Below are 21,770 nucleotides of genomic sequence, written 5' to 3'. Positions count from 1 at the left end.
CTTCCAACCCACCTCAAAAACCCTCTCCCCATCCTTCCCCCCAATACAGTTCTTTTAGCACCCCAACTCCTAGAAAAAGCCTAATCTTCAGCCACACACATCACCCACCCACACAAACTCATACACCACCAGCCACACACAAAACTCCCGCTACCGAAAACCATGGAACTCCCATCCATCCTGTTTATATGGGACATGCATGTCATGAATCAAAAAATAACTTTACAACAGTAACTGAGAATTATGAGCAAAGCTAGGCCTTTGTGAACAGGCTATGAACAGGTTAAGAGTCACTGAGAAGCTAAATAATAAGAATTACACAGAATGTGAATCTCATGTCAGCTTGCCCTTCTGTTGGAGAGACGGGCAGATATGGAGTCATAACAGAGATATGTGTGGCAGGAGAATGAAGTAATGTAAGGGAAATTTGCTGCTGACCATGAAAGCAGATAATGAAGAGACAACTTTGGTTGCTGGGAAGATGGTTTTTGCAAAGTAGGATAACCTTACTGACCTTACTTATGATAAGCAAATATGTTATGAAAAACTTTGCTTCTGTAAGATAAAAGTTACTAGAATATGTTAGAATTTACTAGAATATGCTGATTTTGTACTTCCAATACTAACCTATGAGAGAAAAGGGTATAAAAGGAGAATTATGGACAGAGGCAATCAGAGAGCTAATGTCAGAGGTCACGTTTGTGTCCCGGTTGCTGTCTCATATGAGAATTAATTATATTACGTATTCTAATTGTATTCCTGATTGGTAAGTGCCTTACAATTACTGATTATTCTCATATTACTATAGTCTTCTGTGTCTTTCTGTCTCTTCACCTGGTGGCGTTAGGACCATAATCCCTGGAGTGCTGGACATTCCAGGTTACAGGTAACTAGTACCTTTATACCTGGAAGAGGGCAGAAAGATAAACAATCCACAAAGACTAGTCCTACCTGTCCACCCCTCCACTAGCCCTCCCCCCTTCCACACAGCACTATATAAATAGGAACATCCTCAAGATGTATATCTTCTAAAGGTTATATGTATAACAAGGTATATTAAAGCAAATCAGGAGTATAGCATGAAATCAGAGTCATGAGCTCAGAAGTACCCCATCAATGTGAGGTCTCCCTCAGCCTGACCATCACTAGATCTGGAGATTAAGACCTATCCTCAATAAGGCACTGTCAGAACTTCCACAGCCAACAAATCATAAGTCCATAAAAGCATCCAAAGCCCCCGCCATATGCTGAGAGCCACCAATTTCCAGCTAGGATCATCCACAATCTGCAGAGGTGTCAAATATTAAGCAGAGGAGAAAAACTGGTGTTGATGCTCGAAAACAAAGTGGCAGTCCATGACTGGTTCATACTCCATAATGGTTCTTGAAAAGTTCCAATAGATCTAAACATTAAGGAAAGCGATACCACTCATCAGGCGTTAAGATACAGCTGCAATGAGCAGCGCATCTAGGAAGATGGTAACTTGTCCAGAAACGATTGAATCTCTGCAGCTGTAGTGAAAACCAATGTGCAGCAAGCGCACAAGAGCAGGGTATTGAAAGGCAAATTTTATGCCCCTAGCAAACAATTGCGAACAATAGGGTGCCAGGGCCTTCTGCTGCTCTACAACCCTGACAGAATAGTCCTGGAATAGAAGTAGTTTGAAGCCCTGATAATCCAACACACGAGTATACTTGTATAGTTCCAGTAGGCGAGCTTTAATTGTATAATTCAAATACCGCATATTGACCGGTCGCAGTCTGGCTGCCTCCTTTCGTTGCACCCCTACCTGATGTACTTGCTCCACATGCATCGGGACTACAATCAGGGGAAGCCCAACCACCTCTGGAAGTCAACACCCAGCAAGATCCACCAAGTCAGAGTCCTTCATACTCTCTGGATTGGAACTCCAATTATGCGCAAATTTTTCACCTCTCACAGTTATCGTGATCTACACGATCCTTTAGTTGCTTGATCTATGTCTCCAATGAGCCCAGGTGCTCCTTGACTGGCATGACCCAATCCTCCTGGGTGGAAATGCGCTCCTCCACCTGCTGTATGCAGGCCGCTTGTCCAGCCACAGAATCTTTGATTTCTTCCATAGTTGCATGTGTTGTTACCCTGTTCCTGAAGAGCACAGTCTTACTATACCTGTTGGTTGTAGTCATGGTGGATACCTCAGACTGTGATTCGGGAAGGTGCAACACAATATAAACTAACCTCGTTCTTGCAACTCTAAGCTGCAGGAAGGAAAAGAAACTAATGTAGAAGATATTCCTTTTTTAAATTATTACCCAAGGTAAGATGTTAAACCAATTAAATTTTTATTGACAGCCAAAACTGGAATGCAAAGTTTTTCTCAGAACAAATGCCAACATTTTCTTTTATTTTTGTAATATATTTTGTATGCATTAAATATATGAATATAACAACTTTTTGATAAAAACTGGTTCAGCAATATCCTAAAATTTTGCTTTAACTTATTTTTTCTATGTTTCTTCCTTCTAATTATAAAGAACAATAAAGAAACACTGCATCTCAAGACCCCTGCAATACATCAGATAAGTATAACATTTAAAATTTCAATAACTCTTTAGAATGTAAACCTATTCTTTTTTTTTTTTTTTTTAATTTATTATTTATTCATTTAAACAATTTTTACAAGAAAGCATCTAGTTTAGGAAAGAGTCTGTTAACAGATAATTTTTAAACAGGAAAAAGAAAAAATAAGAAAGAGCAAATAAATCTTTACTCTTTCAACAATATAAGACACAAGTCCATAATTGGAGATCCAAGAATTTAAATTTAGAGAGAACTATAACTCAGGAACTAATACAAGGAAATCTTTCTCTACTAGGAAACTGTAGATTATCTTTAATGCTTCTCCATCTTAGCTGAGGCGATTAGCGAAGACAAATGTCCAGGTTCAGTAAACACATACATTTTTCCCCTCAGCCTAATTATGCACTTGCAGGGGTATCTTAGAAAAAAGGTACCCCCCAAGTGCAGAACCCCAGGCTTAAGGAGCAAAAATTGTTTCCTCCGTCGTCTCATCTCCTTGGAGACGTCAGGAAATAGCATTACTTTAAAACCCAAAAAGGGTTTATCCTTATTACGGAAAAACAAACGGAAAATCCAATTCTTGTCAGGCATCAATGCGACAGCTGTAGCCAATTCAGAATCAGAGGTCTCAAGCAAAAGGGAAACATCAATAGGTTTTTCAAGTTCTGGATTCGTGTTTTTTTCTGGGATATAATAAACTTGAGAAAAGGTGGAAAATCTTTTTCCAAAATATTCAAATTTTCAAGGAAATAACGTTTCAACATCTCAAGTGGAAGAACATTTTGTAACCTAGGAAAGTTAACAAATCTTAAGTTATGATTCTTAGTATAATTATCAAAAACCTCCATTTTTTGCCTAAGATTTATTAAGTCCTTTATCATCATAGTTTGTTGCGTTTCCAAGTTCTTAACTTTTTGATCAGTTTTCTCCATTTTTTCATTTAAAACTTTAATCTCTTCCTCTTGTTTTTGCAAACCACTTTCAATGTTATTCACCTTAGGTAAAACCTCATTAAATTGTTTAAGAAAAACTCCTATTCTTTCTTAACTTTAAACCCACTCTTCAACATAAGAATTGATTTTTGTGTCTGGTTCTATTCCCCTTTTTTCCAGGTATCAGTGTTTCACCATTTTTGTTTCCACAGTCCACTTCAGGTAAGTATTGCTATTTTGTCTCTATTTGTGGTGTAATCTACATCTGTGGTTTGTGTGGTGATGGAAAACACTTAGCTGAATCTCTCTTGGCTGATGTACTTTGGTCTTTCTTGTAAGTTGGGGCCCTTAGACGTTGACATTGACCTTGTGCAGCGCAGATGTCTTCATCTGAAAGAACAGGAGCTTTCATTTCACCTGACTTTAAACAAAGTAAATGGAAAGAAAACTCTCTCTCACCTGGGATCCGGATACCTTTAGGAAGTTTATCAGAATTTTTTTTTTTAATACTGTGGGCTCACTAGCTAGAACCAAGCAAACAAAAATTACCCTAACTTTCCAAGGCTTATGCTTAGTCACTTTCCCTACCTCTAGAGAGAAACCCTTTCGTTATGCTCTTCTTTTTTGGCTTCTTCAAGGTCTCATTCAAGACTTTACACACTCACTTCTTTATCTCACCATATGCAGCCTGTTCTGATACCAGAGCAACCCACTAAACCACATTCATCTTCACAAACCACACTATATGCAGTACCTTTTTGATCTTCTTTAACATCACACAAATTTAAATATTTTCTTTCCACGTTTCAGATAATATTCACTCATACACTTACTCTATCTGTTCAACCAGTCACTCAATCAGAATAATTCATCTCACTATCACACAAGGCCTTTCTGAACATCTAAGCAAAAAGAACCCCCTTTCACACATCCACCCTCTTCAGCTGCCAGGGCTTCTCTCAGCAACTGACACAGGTGACATAACCATAGAAACCCCTGCTTGGCTGGGTCACCTGGTCAGAATCAGCCAAAGTCCTCAGAACCTAAGTTTTTTTTTACCTGTCACTCATGGAACCTTAAATAAACATTCCAATCTCCATTTTGTTTTTAAACATCTCCATAGAAAATGTTTCAGTTGTTTTTATTGATGGTAAAATACAAATAACACCATATAAACTAGATTGTACAATAAATACAATGCCGTTCATAATTGACAAATACAAATAATCAGTACCATCGAAACATTTTCTCCTCTTTTTACCCCCCCCCCCCCTTCCTCACTCACTCTCTGTTTCTTCCCTTACAGCCCTACTCCCCAACCCTCCTATACCCTGCCTCTTGGCACCCTACTTCTTAATAATAGATAAAACATACTTTATCCATGAAGATCAACACGAACCTGTTACTTGTGTGTACATTATATTACCCTCCCCTCCCTCCCCCTCCATTTCTGCTGCTGTGCCAATAATGCATCGCCATGCATTGTCTTAGGACTTAAGTATTCTGCTCCGCGCCACTGCCGTTAAAGAGTCCCAAAATGGGGCCCAGGTCTGGCAAAAAACCTCTAGGTGTGGCCAAGTCACCCACTGCTCTGCGCTCCAATGAACAAAGAAAAATCATCCTTGCGCGCCACTGTGACAACAATGGGCAGTCTTGTGTTATCCACAAATGCAGAATGACCTTCTTGCCCATCAGTACTGTTTTATTTCACTCAAATCACAACACTTAAACTCAGGTCAAAATGTACCTACAATTTTCAAATCACAGAGTCACTTGTTTCTTTTTAAAAATTTGCTGGGAAAGTGTAAATAGATTTCTTTTGTCATACAGAAATTAAATAATTGCTACCTTTCATTTTTCTCTCAAATAGAAACATGAAAAAAAATGTGCAAACAGTAAAACAGAACAAGCCATGTAGGTACAGAAATGTGGATACTTTGGAAAAAATTAAAATAAACTGCCCAGTAATCTTCAACAGTTTATTAGAAATGCATATTTAAAAAAAAAATGCCACCATTCTGAACACGTGAGGGTTTTCACACTTGATCAGTCCAAAAAAAAAATATATATTTTTATATATATATATATTTTTATATATATATATATACCCGATAGTGTATCATATTTTGTCACTCGTTTCCATACTGACAGTGTAAATTCAATTTGGTCTAAATGAACAGATCACCAAGCAACAGTATAATGTACAGCTATCTTCCTCTTCTGTGCTAGGATGTAAAAGTTCATTGGTGGACCAATACCAAATGTATAAACTCCAATTGAGTAAAATGTGGGGTATGGACAGGAGTTTTCAGGTCTTGACTAGGCCATACCTAGAACACTAAATAGCAACTCAATACACCTCCCAATACAATACAAACAATTACTCCACTATAACCACACCTCATTGCACACTTCGTATCTCTGAAAATCTGAAAATTCTTGGAGTCACCATCGATCGAAACCTAACACTCAATACCCACGTGAAATACACAACGAAAAAAATGTTCCAATCGATGTAGGAACTCAAAAGAATTAAACCTTTTTTCCCAAGAAACATCTTTCGCACCCTAGTACAGTCACTAGTTATAAGCCACCTGGACTACTGCAACGCTCTATACGCAGGCTGTAAAGAACAGACCATTAAAAAACTACAAACAACCCAAAACACGGCAGCTAGACTCATCTTTGGAAAACCTAAATATGAAAGTGCGAAGCCCCTAAGAAAGAAACTACATTGGCTTCCGCTCAAGGAACGAATTGAGTTCAAAATCTGCACAACCGTGCACAAAATCATTCACGCAATGCCCCACTTTATATGCTAAACCTAGTGGACCTACCGCCCAGAAACGCCAAAAGATTGGCCCGCAAATTCCTAAATCTGAATTTCCCCAGTTGCAAAGGAGTGAAATACAAACAGGCCTATGCTACGACCTTTGCATACAAAAGCACACAGTTTTGGAATGCGTTACCTAAGACCCTGAAAACGATGAACAATTTAACCAGCTTCCGCAAAGCTCTGAAAACACACCTCTTTAACAAAGCTTACAAAAGTCACCCTCAATGATACAAATCATCCCCCAATCCATCCAAACACACCTAAAACACTTCTCACATAACCTACCCGACATCCACCCATCTAAATCCTCTTCTACCTCAGCTTATAATCAACTGTATTTAAATCATGTCTTGACTCTATCATAACCTTACTCTGTAAGCCACATTGAGCCTGCAAAAAGGTGGGATAATGTGGGTACAAATGGGATAAATAAATAAATAAATAAACACAAAAAAAGTGGAATAAATGCTTTTTTGAACATAAGAACACAAGTTAGCAAAATTAAAAAAAAAAAAAAAGATGAAGACGACAGATACGGTACATCATCACTTATAATGCTGTAAGCCAATTAAAAATGTGTCAGCTTCTTGGGGGGAGGGGGGGACCCACACCAAATGCTTAATTGTTTGGGAACCAACATTGTAAAGGCTTAATAGAAAAGCCTGTATTTGACATGTTTTAAATGGCGCTGCTAATTAGATTTCTCTTTGGAAGGCCAAGACCTTTTATGGTTACATTGGCTATCAACTGTTTATACCCAACAATCCTATCCTGGAAGTCAGTGGAAAGGTGTTCATACATAACATTATTGTCTCATATGGTTAAGACTGTCCTGTTCAATGGTACACATCAACCCTCAGTGATACCTTCTTTGTTTTTAAACAGTTTGAAGAATGGCTTAAAGGAAGCAGGAAATGCTTTTATAGCTACCAAACTCAGGAATTATTTAAAATTTGTGAGAAGTATTGTTTCCCCGCCCAACCCTTTTCCCTCAACCCTTGAAGACAGCAGCTCTTCTTTCCAGATCTGGCATTTTGTCATCATCACTATCTGGTGAACCATCTGCCCCATCTACTTCTGGTAAATCTACATCCTCATCCCCTCCCATGTTGTTCATCATCTCAGAAAAGCGGTCAAAATTGGACATATCTTCATCTAAATCATCTTCCCAGTCTTTCCAGTTATTAAAATCCACACTGAGCCAATTTAGCTTTGCCTTATCTTTTGTTAGCCTGGACCATGACTGACCAGACTCTCTTTTTCGTAAACAACATAAAATAGATCTGTCCGTCCTTTTGTGCTTAAAATCATTTGGATCAATGTACTGATAGAGTTCAATTTTATTTAAATGTTTAAGATTATCGCTTCCTCCAAGACAACTGAAAATAAGTTTGGATTTTTCAAAATCTATTTTAACGTCTCTACTGTCTTCAATACAGAACTCAATGAAGACATAGTCCCTTCGGTCATACCACTTCACAGATGCTGGCTGCATGTCGGAGGTGGGCTGGTCGGTCAATATATCTTGGCGTCAGCGAGGCACTGCTTGGTGACGGCGGCAGCTCTTCCTCTCACCCACCCACACAAACACACGATCACGCTATCACGCGCGCCTTTGTTCTCGAGGGTCTTTACAACCATTATGTCCCACAGCTCCGGCCTCGCCAGGTAGGCAGAGGGCCCCTATCCCGAAGGTAAGATAGTTGGAATATTAACTTATCTACTAGTGCTGCTCCCACACCGCTGCGTTCGTCCTCTCATCTTCGCGAGCGGCGAGACAACTCCTGCGCACGCGCTTTCACTACCACTACTCCCTACCACCACTACCACAACCCCTTCCCGACCGACTGCTTGCTTGCTCGCGCACCCTTTTGGGGAAAGCTGGGGCAAATGAAACTTATCAAACAACAACGGTCTCCAATGCCAGGTGATTTTCCACAGACCAGACACATGATTGCATATCTGCGACCAAAAATTCAACACGGACACTTCCAAAACAACATCTCCATAGAATATAATGACAAAATGATATTTTTCCAAAATTTTACCATTAAATTTCAGTCAAACTGGACCAAAATTTCAGTGTGCCATATGCACATCCTTCCACATAATACTGTTTTTAATTTTCAAAATTCCTTTTTTTAAAGGGCATCATTCAATCTTCCTTAAATAAAACTAACTTAACCCACAAACTTCCCAAAAAATTTTTCAGGATAATTAAGAAAATTCCCCTTAAAACCCTCCATTAAGAATTTTAAAGAAAAAGAAAATCCATCCCAGACCTTCAAAATCACCCTATACGCAAATCTAAGATTTTCTCTACCTTAAACAATTTTTTTTAACCAAAACACCCCCCCCCCCCCCAGTTTACCAAAGGAAGTTCTTAGGAACCCATAACCACAAATACCCTACTGTATATAACCCTTCCTTCTCTTCTCCCTCATACATCTTCTGCTTAATATTGATTGCATCTAGATCCTGTCATGATGACGATGTCATAACAACACTCTGTAAGCCACATTGAGCCTGCAAATAGGTGGGATAATGTGGGGTACAAATGCAATAAATAATAATAATAAATACAATTTAAATTAAATTAACCCCTCAAGCACCAAACACTTCAAAAATCACATTTAAAAAAAAAAAAAAACATTTCTCTGGGCCATCAGATCTCTTACATAGATCCCAATAGTCTCCCCACCTGGTGACCACCCTTCATTCGAGTCCGACGGATCCCCAGTGATCCAAAACGCTCTGGCAAAAATAACGCCAAATCCCATGGAACTCCGGCCGGGCAGCTCAAAAATCGAGCTCCCAGCTCAGTTTGGGCCCATTTTCCTGACTCAGGCAGTAATTCGCAATCAGCAGAACCAGGCGAATCCACAACTAGGTCTCAGACTGGCCATTTTCCTATAGCGGCTGCCCAGAAAAGCTCAGTTTCTGGCTGGGCAGCCCCGGAGAAGGTTGCAAAAAGGCACAGCTCCTGTCCCTAAAGCCCCCAGACCACCAGGGAAGGACTCTCACTGGCCACCAATGATCCTGCTGGACCCCTGGATCCCCTGACAGGTACTTTATATTTAATATTTTAACTCTGAAAATTATTTTAAAAAAAAAAAAAAAACAACATTTTAAAAACTCTGGCCACCCAGAGTAAAAATTTTTTAGATACATTAAAAGCAGGAAGCCAGCTAAAGCATCGGTTGGGCTGCTGGACGAAAGTGGTGTTAAAGGGGCGATCAGGGAAGACAAAGACAAAGCGGAGAAATTAAATGAATTCTTTGCTTCGGTCTTCACCGAGGAGGATTTGGGAGGGACACCGGTGCCGGAAAGGATATTTGAAGCAGGCGAGTCAGAGAAACGAAACGAATTCTCTGTAAACTTGGAGGATGTAATGGGTCAGTTCTGCAAACTGAAGAGTAGTAAATCACCAGGACCAGATGGTATTCATCCCAGAGTATAATAGAACTGAAAAATGAACTTGTAGAGCTACTATTAGTAATATGCAATCTAGCCCTAAAATCAGGTGTGGTACCGGAAGACTGGAGAGTAGCCGGTGTACGCTGATTTTTAAAAAGGTTCCAGAGGAGATCCGGGAAATTATAGACCGGTGAGTCCGACGTCGGTACCGGGCAAAATGGTAGAGGCTATTATAAGAATAAAATTACAGAGCACATACAAAAACATGGGCTGATGAGTCAAAGTCAGTACGGATTTAGTGAAGGGAAGTCTTGCCTCACCAATCTACTGCATTTTTTTGAGGGGGTGAACAAACATGTGGACAATGGGGAGCCGGTGGATATAGTGTATCTGGATTTTAAGAAGGCGTTTGAGAAAGTGCCTCATGAAAGACTCCAGAGGAAACGGGAGAGAGTCATGGGATCAGAGGTAGGGTATTGCTATGGATTAAGAGCTGGTTGAAAGATAGGAAGCAGAGAATAGGATTGAATGGTCAGTATTCTCAATGGTGAAGGGTAGTTAGTGGGGTCCCTCAGGGGTCTGTGCTGGGACCGCTACTTTTTAATATATTTATAAATGACCTAGAGATGGGAGTAACTAGTGATGGTAATTAAATTCGCAGATGGACACAAAGTTATTCAGGGTCGTCAAGTCGCAGGAGGAGAGTGAACATGGGCGTAGACTGAGGGGGGATTGCCTCCCCCAAATGACGATGACGACGATTTACCCGAAATCGCTTCAGCGAACTGGCGGGTGGGGCGCCAGTTGTAAAAGCAGCAAGCAGGCACACTCGTCTCCGTCCGCTTCCCTGCCCTCTCTGCATCCCGCCTTCCTCTGATGTCATTCCTTTCGGGCAGGCGGGACGCTGAGAAGGCAGGGAAGTGGACGGAGACGAGCGTGCCTGCTTGCTGCTTTTACAACCCCCGCTCGCTCCGTCCGCCTGTTCGCTGCTGGAGTGAAAGTGCTGGCTCCTATCTAGCCCACTGTAAGGAAGGAAGCCATTGGTAAACCTCTGTTTCCACTCCCCCGCGCAGCTGTCGCCGTTCACTCAAAACACAACAAACCTGTGAGCTGCTGTGTTCATGTTGCCAATTCTTTATTGTGGTCTGTCTTGGGGAGACGCTGGATAGAATGGGGAAGGGGATGGAAAGGAACAGGATGGGAAGGGAGAGAGGAGAATTGCTGGATAACAGGGATTGATGGAGGGGAAAGGGGAGAGAGAGGAAATTGCTGGAGATGTATGGAGGAGAGGCAAGGGAGAATGGAGAGTTGGCTGGACATGGAGCGCAGGGCAGGGGAAGGAGGAGAATGCTGGAGGGGAAATGGGAGAGAGGAAATTTGCTGGATATGGATGGATGGATGGAGGAGAGGGCAGGGGAGAATGGAGAGTTGCTGGATGGATGGATGGAGGGAGGGAGAGAAGTCAGGAAGGAGATGCACATGGATGGAGGGGAGGGAAGAGAGGAGAAATGCTGGACATGGATGGAGTGGAGGGCAGGGAAGAGAGGAGAAAAGTTGGACAAGGGTGGAGGGAAGGAAAGACAAGGAAGGAGATACACATGGATGGAGGGAAGGGAGAGAGGAGAATGCTGGACATGGATGGAGAGGAGGGAAGACAGAGGAAGTAGATGCACATGGATGGAGGGAAGTGAGGAGAAAATTGCTGGATATGGATGGAGGGAAAAACTGTTGAGTTTAAGGGCTGGTTTGGAACACGTTGAGGGCAGATACTGAAACTCAAGAAAGGATAGGGACAGGGGCTACAGATGGTAGACAGGACGCATAAAGACACAGGAGGATGGTGGACATGGTGAGGGAAAAAATATCAAATGGAAAGAAGACACTGCATAAAACTGAAGACACTGGGACCAAAGAAAATAGAAAAACTAAATGATCAGACAACAAAGGTAGAAAAGTATTTTATTCAGAATATGTCAGCTTTTGGAAATGCGTACCATACTCAAAACTCTGGCTAAATTGAAAATACTATAGATATCAAAAATCAAATAGTTCAAAGCTGTTCAAATGATATCCAATCAACAATGTATATTCAAATCAATTCAAATCAATTGCTTAAATAAGATACAACAAAAAGAAAGAACATTTGAATCCTCTGCTGACTAGAACAGCAGTCTATTTAAGCAATTGATTTGAATATACATTGTTGTTGATTGGATATCATTTGAACAGCTTTGAGCTTTTGGAAATGTGCATCTGTGATATTTTGCATGTAAGTTTCAATTTTTCTGGTATTGCTGCATGCTGAGTCTGACTTCTTGAGTTAACTTTCCAGTTCAGTATTTGCCTTCATATTTTTTGATTTCTAGTTGTGTCATGTCTGTTGTGTCATGTGTGATCAAGGTGCAGTATTCTGCTAGCGTGTAGTATTTGCAGCCTTTTTGTTTGCTTTTTTTCACGAGGTAGTGTATTGGTGTTTTTAGAGGCCTGGTGTAATTACAGTTCTGCCTTTTCACACATAAGGTTGTAGCTTGTCCTGTCCTGGAATTAGTGCTGTTATGGTTTATTAAGGATATGAGTGTGTTTTTGCACACGTTTGTGTATAGCGTTTTTGCAGTGGAGAGATTGTGTGTTGGCCTTACTGAGATGGCACCAAAACATCAGAAAGGGTATAGAGCCTAAATCATAACACACTACCTCTTGAAGGATCTACATATAGAGCCTATGCATTTCTAAGGTTCAACACTGGTTATGGTATGGGAAAGGGGGGTGGGGAAATACTACTGGATGAGGAAGAGGGGAGTGCTGGGTAAGGAGGAACGAATGAAGGAAGGAAGGGAGAAAGAGCTGGCTTATGGTATTCCCAAAAACATTAACAACAAACAGTACTCCTGTTCTATATAAATTACAAAATCTTTATTAGTGAAAACAAACCAGTGCATTAAAAGAATTACCAAAGAGTATCCCTGCAATTCACTCACACTGCCATCCACAAAGAACATAAACCCTAAATTGCAGTTTCTTCAGTCCCAAAAAAAGCCAGCTCTTTTCCCCTTCCTTCCTCCATATTAGCATATTCATTGCATATATATATATATATATATATATATATATATATATATATATATATATATGCAAATGAATATACTAATTTGCTCTGTCCCATCCTTTGCCCCCCCCCCAAATGAAACAGTCAAACTACGTCCACGAGTGTGAAAGATTACAGGAGGACCTCGCGAGACTGGGGGATTGGGCGTCCAAGTGGCAGATGAAGTTCAATATTGACAAGTGCAAAGTGATGTATGTGGGTAAGAGGAAACCCGAATTACAGCTATGTCATGCAGGTCCGTGTTAGGAGTCACAGACCTAGAAAGGGATCTGAACGATGTGTATGCAGCAGATCATAAGTTTGCTTGCTTTGAACTGAACGGCAACGACAGCTGCAGGGGGTGGGGGGTGGACACAGATTACCCAAATTGGCTCCCTTGTTAAAGTGGACTAGATAGGCTCACTTCCACTCTAGTCAAATAAACCTCCCTGGGCAGCTTTCTCCCTTCTCCAGCCCCCCCCCCCCCCTTGGGCAGCTCTCTCCCCTCCCCTCCTTGAGCAGCTTTCTCCCTTCTCCAGCCCCTCCCCTCCTTGTGCAGCTTTCTCCCTTCTCCAGCCCACCCCCCCCCCTTGGGCAGCTTTCTCCCTTCTCCAGTCCCCCCCCCCCCCCCCCCGAGTGTTGCATCTTACACCTTCTCTTCTGCCTGTTTCTCCCGTCCGCGTGGTCACTTTTTAATTCCTGTGCAGCACCGGCGATTCACAGTCAGCCTTCTGCCAGCGTCAGGGCCTCTCCTCAGGCGCATCCCGCCTACTCAATTGCACCTTCCTGCTTCCCGCAGAGGGGGGATGCGCCTGAGGAGAGGCCTCGACGCTGGCAGAAGGCTGACTGTGAATCACCGGTGCTGCACAGGAGGGAGAAGGCTCAGAGAAGTAAAAGTGACCACAGGATGGGAGAGACGGGCAGAAGAGACTGGAAAGGAATAAAGACTTGGGAGGGAGGGAGCAGAAACAAATGTATTAGCATGAGGCGCATAGGTGACATTTTTTTCTAAACAGCTGTTTGGGGGATCGACCGCTCCCCTGCGCCCCACCTAGCTACGCTTCTGTTACAGCATTGTCATAGAGATAACATGACAAGAGAGCCTTTTTCAACTGAAGGAGAGCTCTGGAATGAGGGGGCATATGACAAAGTTAAGAGGTAATAGGCTTAGGAGTAGTCTAAGGAAGTACTATTTCACAGGAAGGGTGGTGGAGGTGTGGAATGGCCTCCCGGTGGAGGTTGTGGAGTCGAGGACTGTTCCAGATTTTAAAAGGCATGGGATAAGCATGTGGGATCGCTTAGGAAAAGGAAGAGTTAGGGGTTACAGAGGATGGGCAGACTGGATAGGTCATATCAGTGGTGTGCTGGTAATGTTTAACAACAGGCTCTCTCCCCGGTCCCCCTCTGCGCCCCCCCCCCCCCCCAATTGCAGAGCTGGCTATAGCCGGGGAGAGAGCCTGGGGGGGGGGGGGGGGCAATGCATTACTCCAGGAAAAAAAATTAAATGATCCCAGGTTCCAATCTAATTCATGTTTAATGTGCGATAAAAGTCATAAATAAGTAAATAAATATGAACTTTTAATGTTGAGCACCTGATTCTCAAAGTGAACATATTCCAAACACTATAATGAAAATAAATGATTTTTTCTACCTTTGTTTTCTGGTGACTTTGTTTTTTCTGATCATGCTGACCCAGTATCCAATTCTGCTGCTATCTGTCCTCTTAACTCCGTTTCCAGGGCTTCCTTTCCATTTATTTCTTTCCTTTCCTCCTTCATTTCTGGTCCTCCACAGACTTGACTGTCCAGTGGATCCAGCTTCTGCCTATTTTCTTCATCCAGATGCAGTTTTTCTCCTCTCTTCCTTTTCCCTCATCTCATCTCTTCCTCACTCTTCCCTCCCCTCCATCCTCCCATGTCCAGCGACCCCTTCCTCTCCCCCTGCCCTGCCCTCCATTCACCCATACCCAGTGATCCTCCTCTCCCCTGCCCTCCATCCACCCATACCCAGTGACCCTCCTCTCCCCTGCCCTCCCCTCCATCCACCCATGTCCATCAACCCCTCCTCTCCCCCTGCCCCCACCCTCCAGCCACCCATGTCCAGCGACCTTCTCTCCCCCTGCCCTCCCTTCCATCCATATCCAGCGACCCTCCTCTCCCCTGCCCTCACCTCCATCCACCCATGTCCAGCAACCCTCCTCTCTCCCCTGCCCCCTCCAGCCACCCATGCCCAGCGACTCTCCTCTCCCTGCCCCCCTCCAGCCACCCATGTCTAGCGACTCCCTTCTCTTCCCTGCCCCCCTCCAGCCACCCATGTCCAGTGACTCCCTTCTCTCCCCTGCCCCCCCCCCTCCAGCCACAAGGTTGTCAGCGAATCTTCAGGGCAGGCAGGAAAGATCCCCAGTCTTTCCTGCCCACTGCCGGCGCTGATTCTCCCCGCTGCCAGATTGCTCTTAAAAATGGCCGCCAAGACTTACAAGTGCGGCCTCCAAGACTTCAGCAGAAGGTCTCGGCGGCCATTTTTAAAGAGTGATCCGGCAGTGGGGAAGGTCAGTGCCGGCCAGCGGGCAGGCAAGACCGCCTGCCCCGAAGATTTCGCTGGACAAGGGAGAGGAGGGAGGGAGGAAGGAGAGCTGGCTCGCCCCTCAAGAACAACCGGCTCGCAAATCGGTAAAAAAATTTAACAATCGGCTGTTGCAAGCCGGTTGCAAGCCAGCTCCAGCACACCACTGGGTTATATGGCCTTATCTGCCGTCTGTTTCTATGAAGCAAAGAGCTTTTCTCAGTGTAACTGCATTGCAGATAATGTGATGCAGTTAGCTACATGATTGAGGTAGCATTAACCATGTTTGTGCTGCAGCTTTAATAATTCAGCATAGTAAATACTTCCATATAACTATAAGGAACAGTCACTTTCTGTTCTCTACCCATTCTCTGTCCCAATCCACATTAGGTGTTAACATGTAAAGTACCTTGAGTTAAACTGCTAAGGTACTGTGGGCCAGATGCACTAAACTTAACGAGCCAGCAACATGGTTTTTTAAACTGGTTCTAGCCAGTTTAGCGCACAAAAAGGGTTCTCCGAGCCATTTTCCTGTCACGGTAGCAGCTAACAACAAACGGGAATGCAATGAGCTAATTACTATTATAATGTGAATGCCCGATGCGATGCACTACCGTTTTCCGACCCCATGCACAAAAGCAGTCCCTACCTTTACCGTGTAAATTTTAAAGGGAGTAAAATTCTTCATTATCGCAAGTAGGAGAAGGGAGAAACAAGCAGGGAAGATGGAGCACAAAAAAAAAAAAAAAAAAGTATACCAGCATACACTCAGCTTCTTTGCGTGTATGAAAGCCGTCCATATGTTTTCTTTTTCAAATCACATTTTACTGGCAAGAAAGTCAGGGTGGGGGGGGGGCAGTACTGAAATGTAAAGCATAAAAAGTAATGGTGACTTACCAAAAATGCAAGGAAGACAAGGGTCCATCAAAAAAAACAGCGTCTGTGGGAAACGGGCTTGGTTCCACCCCCAGCTATTCCTGCTGCTTCCTTCTATTGGCCGGCTGACATCTTAGAACGCCCATCTCCCTGAAGATGGACTCTCATTAGCTGGCTGCTCTCCAACTCCTCCTCCCTGCAGGGCTTTCCTGATGACATCACTTAGAGCGGTGAACTGATTGGATCCGAAACTTCCTGGTGCCCCCCTCCACAGAGAGGGGCTAAACCAATTGGACAGCATCAGCATGGGATGTCCTGCCCACTCATTACTGGAGGAGACACCAGGAAGTTCCTGGTGGAGCCAAGCCCTGATGCTGTTGATTCCTCACAGAAGAGCAAAGGGCAGCAGAGAGGTTTTTCTCACTTTTTCCCAGCACCGGGAGGCAGGGAGCTGCAATACAGGTAGCCCATCCAAAAAAAAAAGCGCTTGTGTTTTTTGCCAAAAAAAAAAAAAGGGTAACCCTACTGCTATCGTACATGCAACTTGTCTGCATGTATGAGAGCCATCTGTAGCATGCACAGAGCAGCCATGCATAGCGATTGACTGTTCTGCGCATGCTCAGCTCACCAACTTGCTTCCCCCATATCGCATGCAAATGAGCTTGGTCGCAAAAGCAATGAGCAGCTCATTTGCATGTGATTTTCTTTGTGAATCCCTCTGTGTTTCTAAATCGGTAAATTTTTACCAATTTGGAAACGCAGACGGATCCTTAACGGGACCTTTGTGCATCTGGCTGTGTGTTAATTGCCACATTAACAGCCAATACAGGTTAGTAAATAGGCCCTTATATGAGTTACAACAGTGACTGGAGTTATAATTAAAATACAAATAGTGAAATTTAACACAAGCTTTGTAGATCAGATTACTTTTTCACACAAATTTGTGTGCAGTATATTGAAAAAAAATACCAGATAGCATTATCACTAGACTTGGAGACATATGATGTGTCAATTAATCATCTGAATAATTACTATAAGCAGCATGGAAGAGTGAAAGGGTACCAAGTGGGGTGTAAAATGGATGACTTATGAACACAATAATTTGAATAGCCCATTTTACTGGCAGTGTACAGTGAGCAATTTTGGTCTATATACATTGTAGGAAATCTTGTAAAGTTTCTTTTTTAAAATTTGCTTAAAACATGCCTATGCTAGAAGTGCCTGTGCAGATTTTAATCCACTATTAATATGGGTTGTGGTTAATGAGCAAATTGCCTGTGAATTTTCTGAAACTTTCTGCAATTTCATTCCCTAAGCAGCCTTTCTAAACTATAGCAAAAAATTAGTAATGTCAAAGCCGGCATCTACTTTTGCCTGCATTAAAGAGGACAATTTTCAGTCAGTCCAAGTTATTCAAGCCAATACTTGCTTACTGGGTAGATGGGTTTGAAATGTGTCCTCAACATGCTTCAAATCTCTGTCCTTACTCCAAGTAACATAAAACATCACAGAGGTCGAGATTTACCACCATCCATGCCCATTTTCCCAACATACCTTCATCTATTTTGGAATCACTAGCATTTCTTGTACCTCTGAATTTCCACTGCAGCACAGCAAAATCACCAGAACTTTGGCATTATTCCTGAAAATCTCAATTAGAGCAGTGAAAGCTCTTGGAGGATATTCCCAAGGTTCAACTAGTATGTTCCTCCAAGATATTAATACAGTATTTCCACTTTAAGGATTTCACATGAAGAACTTTGCATGTCTGGTCTATTTATATCATCTACCCTCATCTCCAGTCACTAGAGCCTCTATCTTTGCTCGCAGCTGTGCTATATTGTTAGGCAAGGGAGCTTTTACAGCATCTAGTCTTACCTCTGAGAATTTCACACACACACTGCAGACTGCCCTAAACGTTTATTTATAGTCTCATGCAGTAAGCAGAATATACCTAGCGGTGGGGCTGGTCTATGTTCTGCATCCCATATATAGATAGATTTTAGTTTAAAATTCACTATATCACTTGTCAGTTTTCTGAGGCTTTTTTTTCTTTTCTTATACAGATATATTCTGTGATTTAAGGGCCTCTTTTTATCAAGCCGCACTAGCAGTAGTTCCTGTATGGCAAGGCCGATGGAGACCATTCATGTGAATTGGCTTTGTCGACCTTACCGCATCGGAAGTCACTAGCGCAGCTTGATGAAAGATGCCCTATGTTATTTCTCTTGTTAACGCATATTTGGAGTCGGTATTTTTTTTATTTATTGATGTCACCATAACTCCTCTTCTTTTTGTTTTTGGGTATTTGCTTATAACAACCAGAACCATCCCTAGCAACACTCAAATACTCTCATACAAGTTTACACCTGCTCCAAGGCAGATACAAATATTTTCATGTATTCGCGCTTATTGTCAAAGCTATGGACATCTCAAAAGGCCAAAATAGACATCCATTTGCTTGAAATGTCCAAGCACTGATTTTGCAAGGGACAGCCAACACTGCAGTACATCCAAATAGGCAAGGGGGTGTTATTGGATAGTGATTAGGGAAGGCCTAAAATCTGGACATTCAAGAGTGAGTACCAAAGGGGAAGAAAATGTTGTCTAAAAAGAAGGAATCTTTATTTAGACCTATTTCAGGTAGTGTCCAGGGTACAAAAAGGTGCCCTGATCGAGCAGCTGTCCACTGGAGGGATTAAGACATGACACCTCCTTAATTCCCAGTGGTTATTGTCCCCCTCACTCTCCCTTGAAAGTGAAAGGCATTTGACAAAGTACCTCATGAAAGACTCCTGAGAAGAGAGCATGGGATAGGAGGTAATATACTATTGTTGAATAAAATCTGTTAAAAGAGAGTTGGGTTAAATGGTCAGTATTCCAATGGAGAAGGGTAGATTAGTGGGGTTCTGCAGGGGTCTGTGCTGGACTTCTGCTTTTTAACATATTTATAAATGACCTAGAGATGGGAATAACTAGTGAGGTAATAAATTTGCTGATAACATAAAGTTATTCAAAGTTGTTAGAGACTGGGAGACTGGGCATCCAAATAGCAGATGACAGTACAGCGCTGCGTAACCCTAGTAGCGCTTTAGAAATGTTTAGTAGTAGTAGTAGTAATGTGAGCAAGTGCAAAGTGATGCATGTGGGAAAGAGGAACCAAAACTATAGCTATGTGATACAAGGCTCCACATTAGGAGTCACTGACCAGGTAAAGGATCAAGGTGTCATTGTTCATGATACTTTGAAACCTTCTGTTCAGTATGCAGTGGCAGCTATGAAAACAAATAGAATGCTAGGTATTATTAGGAAAGGAGGGAAACCAAAAATGAGAATGTTATAATGCCTTTGTATCACTCCATGGTGTGACTGTACCTCGAATACTATGTGCAATTCTGGTCACTATATTGGAATTAGAAAAGGTACAGAGAAGGGTAACAAATCATAAAGGGGATGGGACGAGTTTCCTATAAAGGCTAAAGGTGGGTAGGGCTCTTCAGCTTAGAGAAGAGATGGCTGAGGAGAGATATGATAGAGGTCTATAAAATAATGAGTGGAATGGAATTGGGGGGGGGGGGACATGAATCACTTGTTTACTCTTACCAAAATACTAGGACTAGAGGGTACACAATGAAGCTCTTAAGTAGTAAATTTAAAATCAGTGGCGTAGTCACAGGGGACCTTGGGGTCCTGCCCCCCCCCCCCCCCCCCAGTTTTGGGTTTGAGCCTCAAGGTCTGCTGGTTTGGCTGGCAGGGGTCCCCAATCCCTGCCAGCCAGAAACTTTCCTGCGGAGATATGCAGCGCCATGCTGCCTGACCTGCTTTACCCTTCCCCATGTGTATGCATGAGCATTGCACATGCTCAATTTCATTAAAACCGAGCATGTGCGTCAGGGCGGGCAATGGGGCAGGCAGTATGGCATTGATATCGCTGCAGGAAGGAGTCCACTTGCAGGGCTTGGGGACACCCACCAGCCCAGGTATATGGGGTTTATAGCAGGGGTTGAGCGTAATGGGAAAGCGGGGCAAAATGTGCCCCCCTGCACTTGGGCTCAGGCCCCCCCCCCCAAAAAATTGAGGTCTGTCTATGCCTTTGTTTATGTTTCAAAGTTTTTATTGATGATGCCACAGATTAATACAGTTCTTTGATTAATACATAACAGTTTTAACTTTGTCAGTCATATGTACATTAATCCGCGGTCATTATCATCAATTGATTTACAGTTTTCTTCCCAATTCCCCCCCTCCCCCCCTTAATACTGTCTTTAACCTATTCCTTATATCAAATAGAGTAATAAACATCAATAAACATTGTCCACTATCTGCACTTTCCAAGAATAATAACTTGTATTTGCGTTGCGGTTAACCCCTTATCTAATATCTCCCTCCCTTCCATCCCCTTCCCCCCCTCCCCCCTTTATCATGAAATATTCCACCTTCACTTCATGAAGCCATTCAGTTGCTCCACCCACTCACCCTTGTGTTACAGTGTTGGTTAAGGTGCTCTGCCTTATGTTGTGTTATTGAACTCTATTTGCCATTATCCTCTCCCACCTTTATGATCCCCTATGTGTCTATGCCTTTGTTTAAAACAAATCATAAGTACATAAGTAGTGCCATACTGGGAAAGACCAAAGGTCCATCTAGCCCAGCATCCTGTCACCGGACAGTGGCCAATCCAGGTCAAGGGCACCTGGCACGCTCCCCAAACGTAAAAACATTCCAGACAAGTATACCTAAAAATGCGGAATTTTTCCAAGTCCATTTAATAGCGGTCTATGGACTTGTCCTTTAGGAATCTATCTAACCCCTTTTTAAACTCCGTCAAGCTAACCGCCCGTACCACGTTCTCCGGCAACGAATTCCAGAGTCTAATTACACGTTGGGTAAGAAAAATTTTCCTCCGATTCGTTTTAAATTTACCACACTGTAGCTTCAACTCATGCCCTCTAGTCCTAGTATTTTGGATAGCGTGAACAGTCGCTTCACATCCACCCGATCCATTCCACTCATTATTTTATACACTTCTATCATATCTCCCCTCAGCCGTCTCTTCTCCAAGCTGAAAAGCCCTAGCCTTCTCAGCCTCTCTTCGTAGGAAAGTCGTCCCATCCCCATCTTCATTTCGTCGCCCATGTGTACCTTTTCCAATTCTACTATATCTTTTTTGAGATACGGAGACCAGTACTGAACACAATACTCCAGGTGCGGTCGCACCATGGAGCGATACAACGGCATTATAACATCCGCACACCTGGACTCCATACCCTTCCTAATAACACCCAACATTCTATTCGCTTTCCTAGCCGCAGCAGCACACTGAGCAGAAGGTTTCAGCGTATCATCGACGACGACACCCAGATCCCTTTCTTGATCCGTAACTCCTAACGCGGAACCTTGCAAGACGTAGCTATAATTCGGGTTCCTCTTACCCACATGCATCACTTTGCACTTGTCAACATTGAACTTCATCTGCCACTTGCACGCCCATTCTCCCAGT

General features: G+C 42.8%; 2 protein-coding genes across 3 annotated transcripts in view; both read right to left on the bottom strand.

The window, feature by feature from the left end:
- Positions 1 to 17,987, bottom strand: part of LOC115478317 (pseudouridine-5'-phosphate glycosidase-like) — a 770,820-nt gene extending 752,833 nt beyond the window's left edge. The window contains exon 1 of the mRNA XM_030215622.1: positions 17,825 to 17,987. The gene's annotated coding sequence lies outside the window, so the exon portion shown is untranslated. The remainder of the gene's footprint in view (positions 1 to 17,824) is intronic.
- On the bottom strand, positions 7,274 to 7,825 carry LOC115478488 (prostaglandin E synthase 3-like). 2 transcript variants are annotated; one of them, XM_030215855.1, is made up of 2 exons: positions 7,526 to 7,825; positions 7,274 to 7,450 (listed from the first exon to the last, which is right to left on the bottom strand). In XM_030215855.1, the coding sequence occupies exons 1-2, from the start codon at positions 7,823 to 7,825 to the stop codon at positions 7,322 to 7,324; spliced, it is 429 nt and encodes a 142-aa protein (XP_030071715.1). In that variant the 3' UTR covers positions 7,274 to 7,321. The 2 variants fall into 2 exon arrangements, with proteins under 2 accessions (XP_030071715.1, XP_030071714.1); XM_030215854.1 differs by having other exon boundaries at positions 7,290 to 7,825.
- Positions 17,988 to 21,770: the final 3,783 nt, after the last annotated feature.

Source organism: Microcaecilia unicolor, chromosome 10, assembly GCF_901765095.1.
Source record: "Microcaecilia unicolor chromosome 10, aMicUni1.1, whole genome shotgun sequence".
NCBI classification, from domain to species: Eukaryota; Metazoa; Chordata; class Amphibia; order Gymnophiona; family Siphonopidae; genus Microcaecilia; species Microcaecilia unicolor.
Note: the sequence above shows the minus strand (reverse complement) of the source record. Positions and strands in the feature narration are given on the sequence as shown.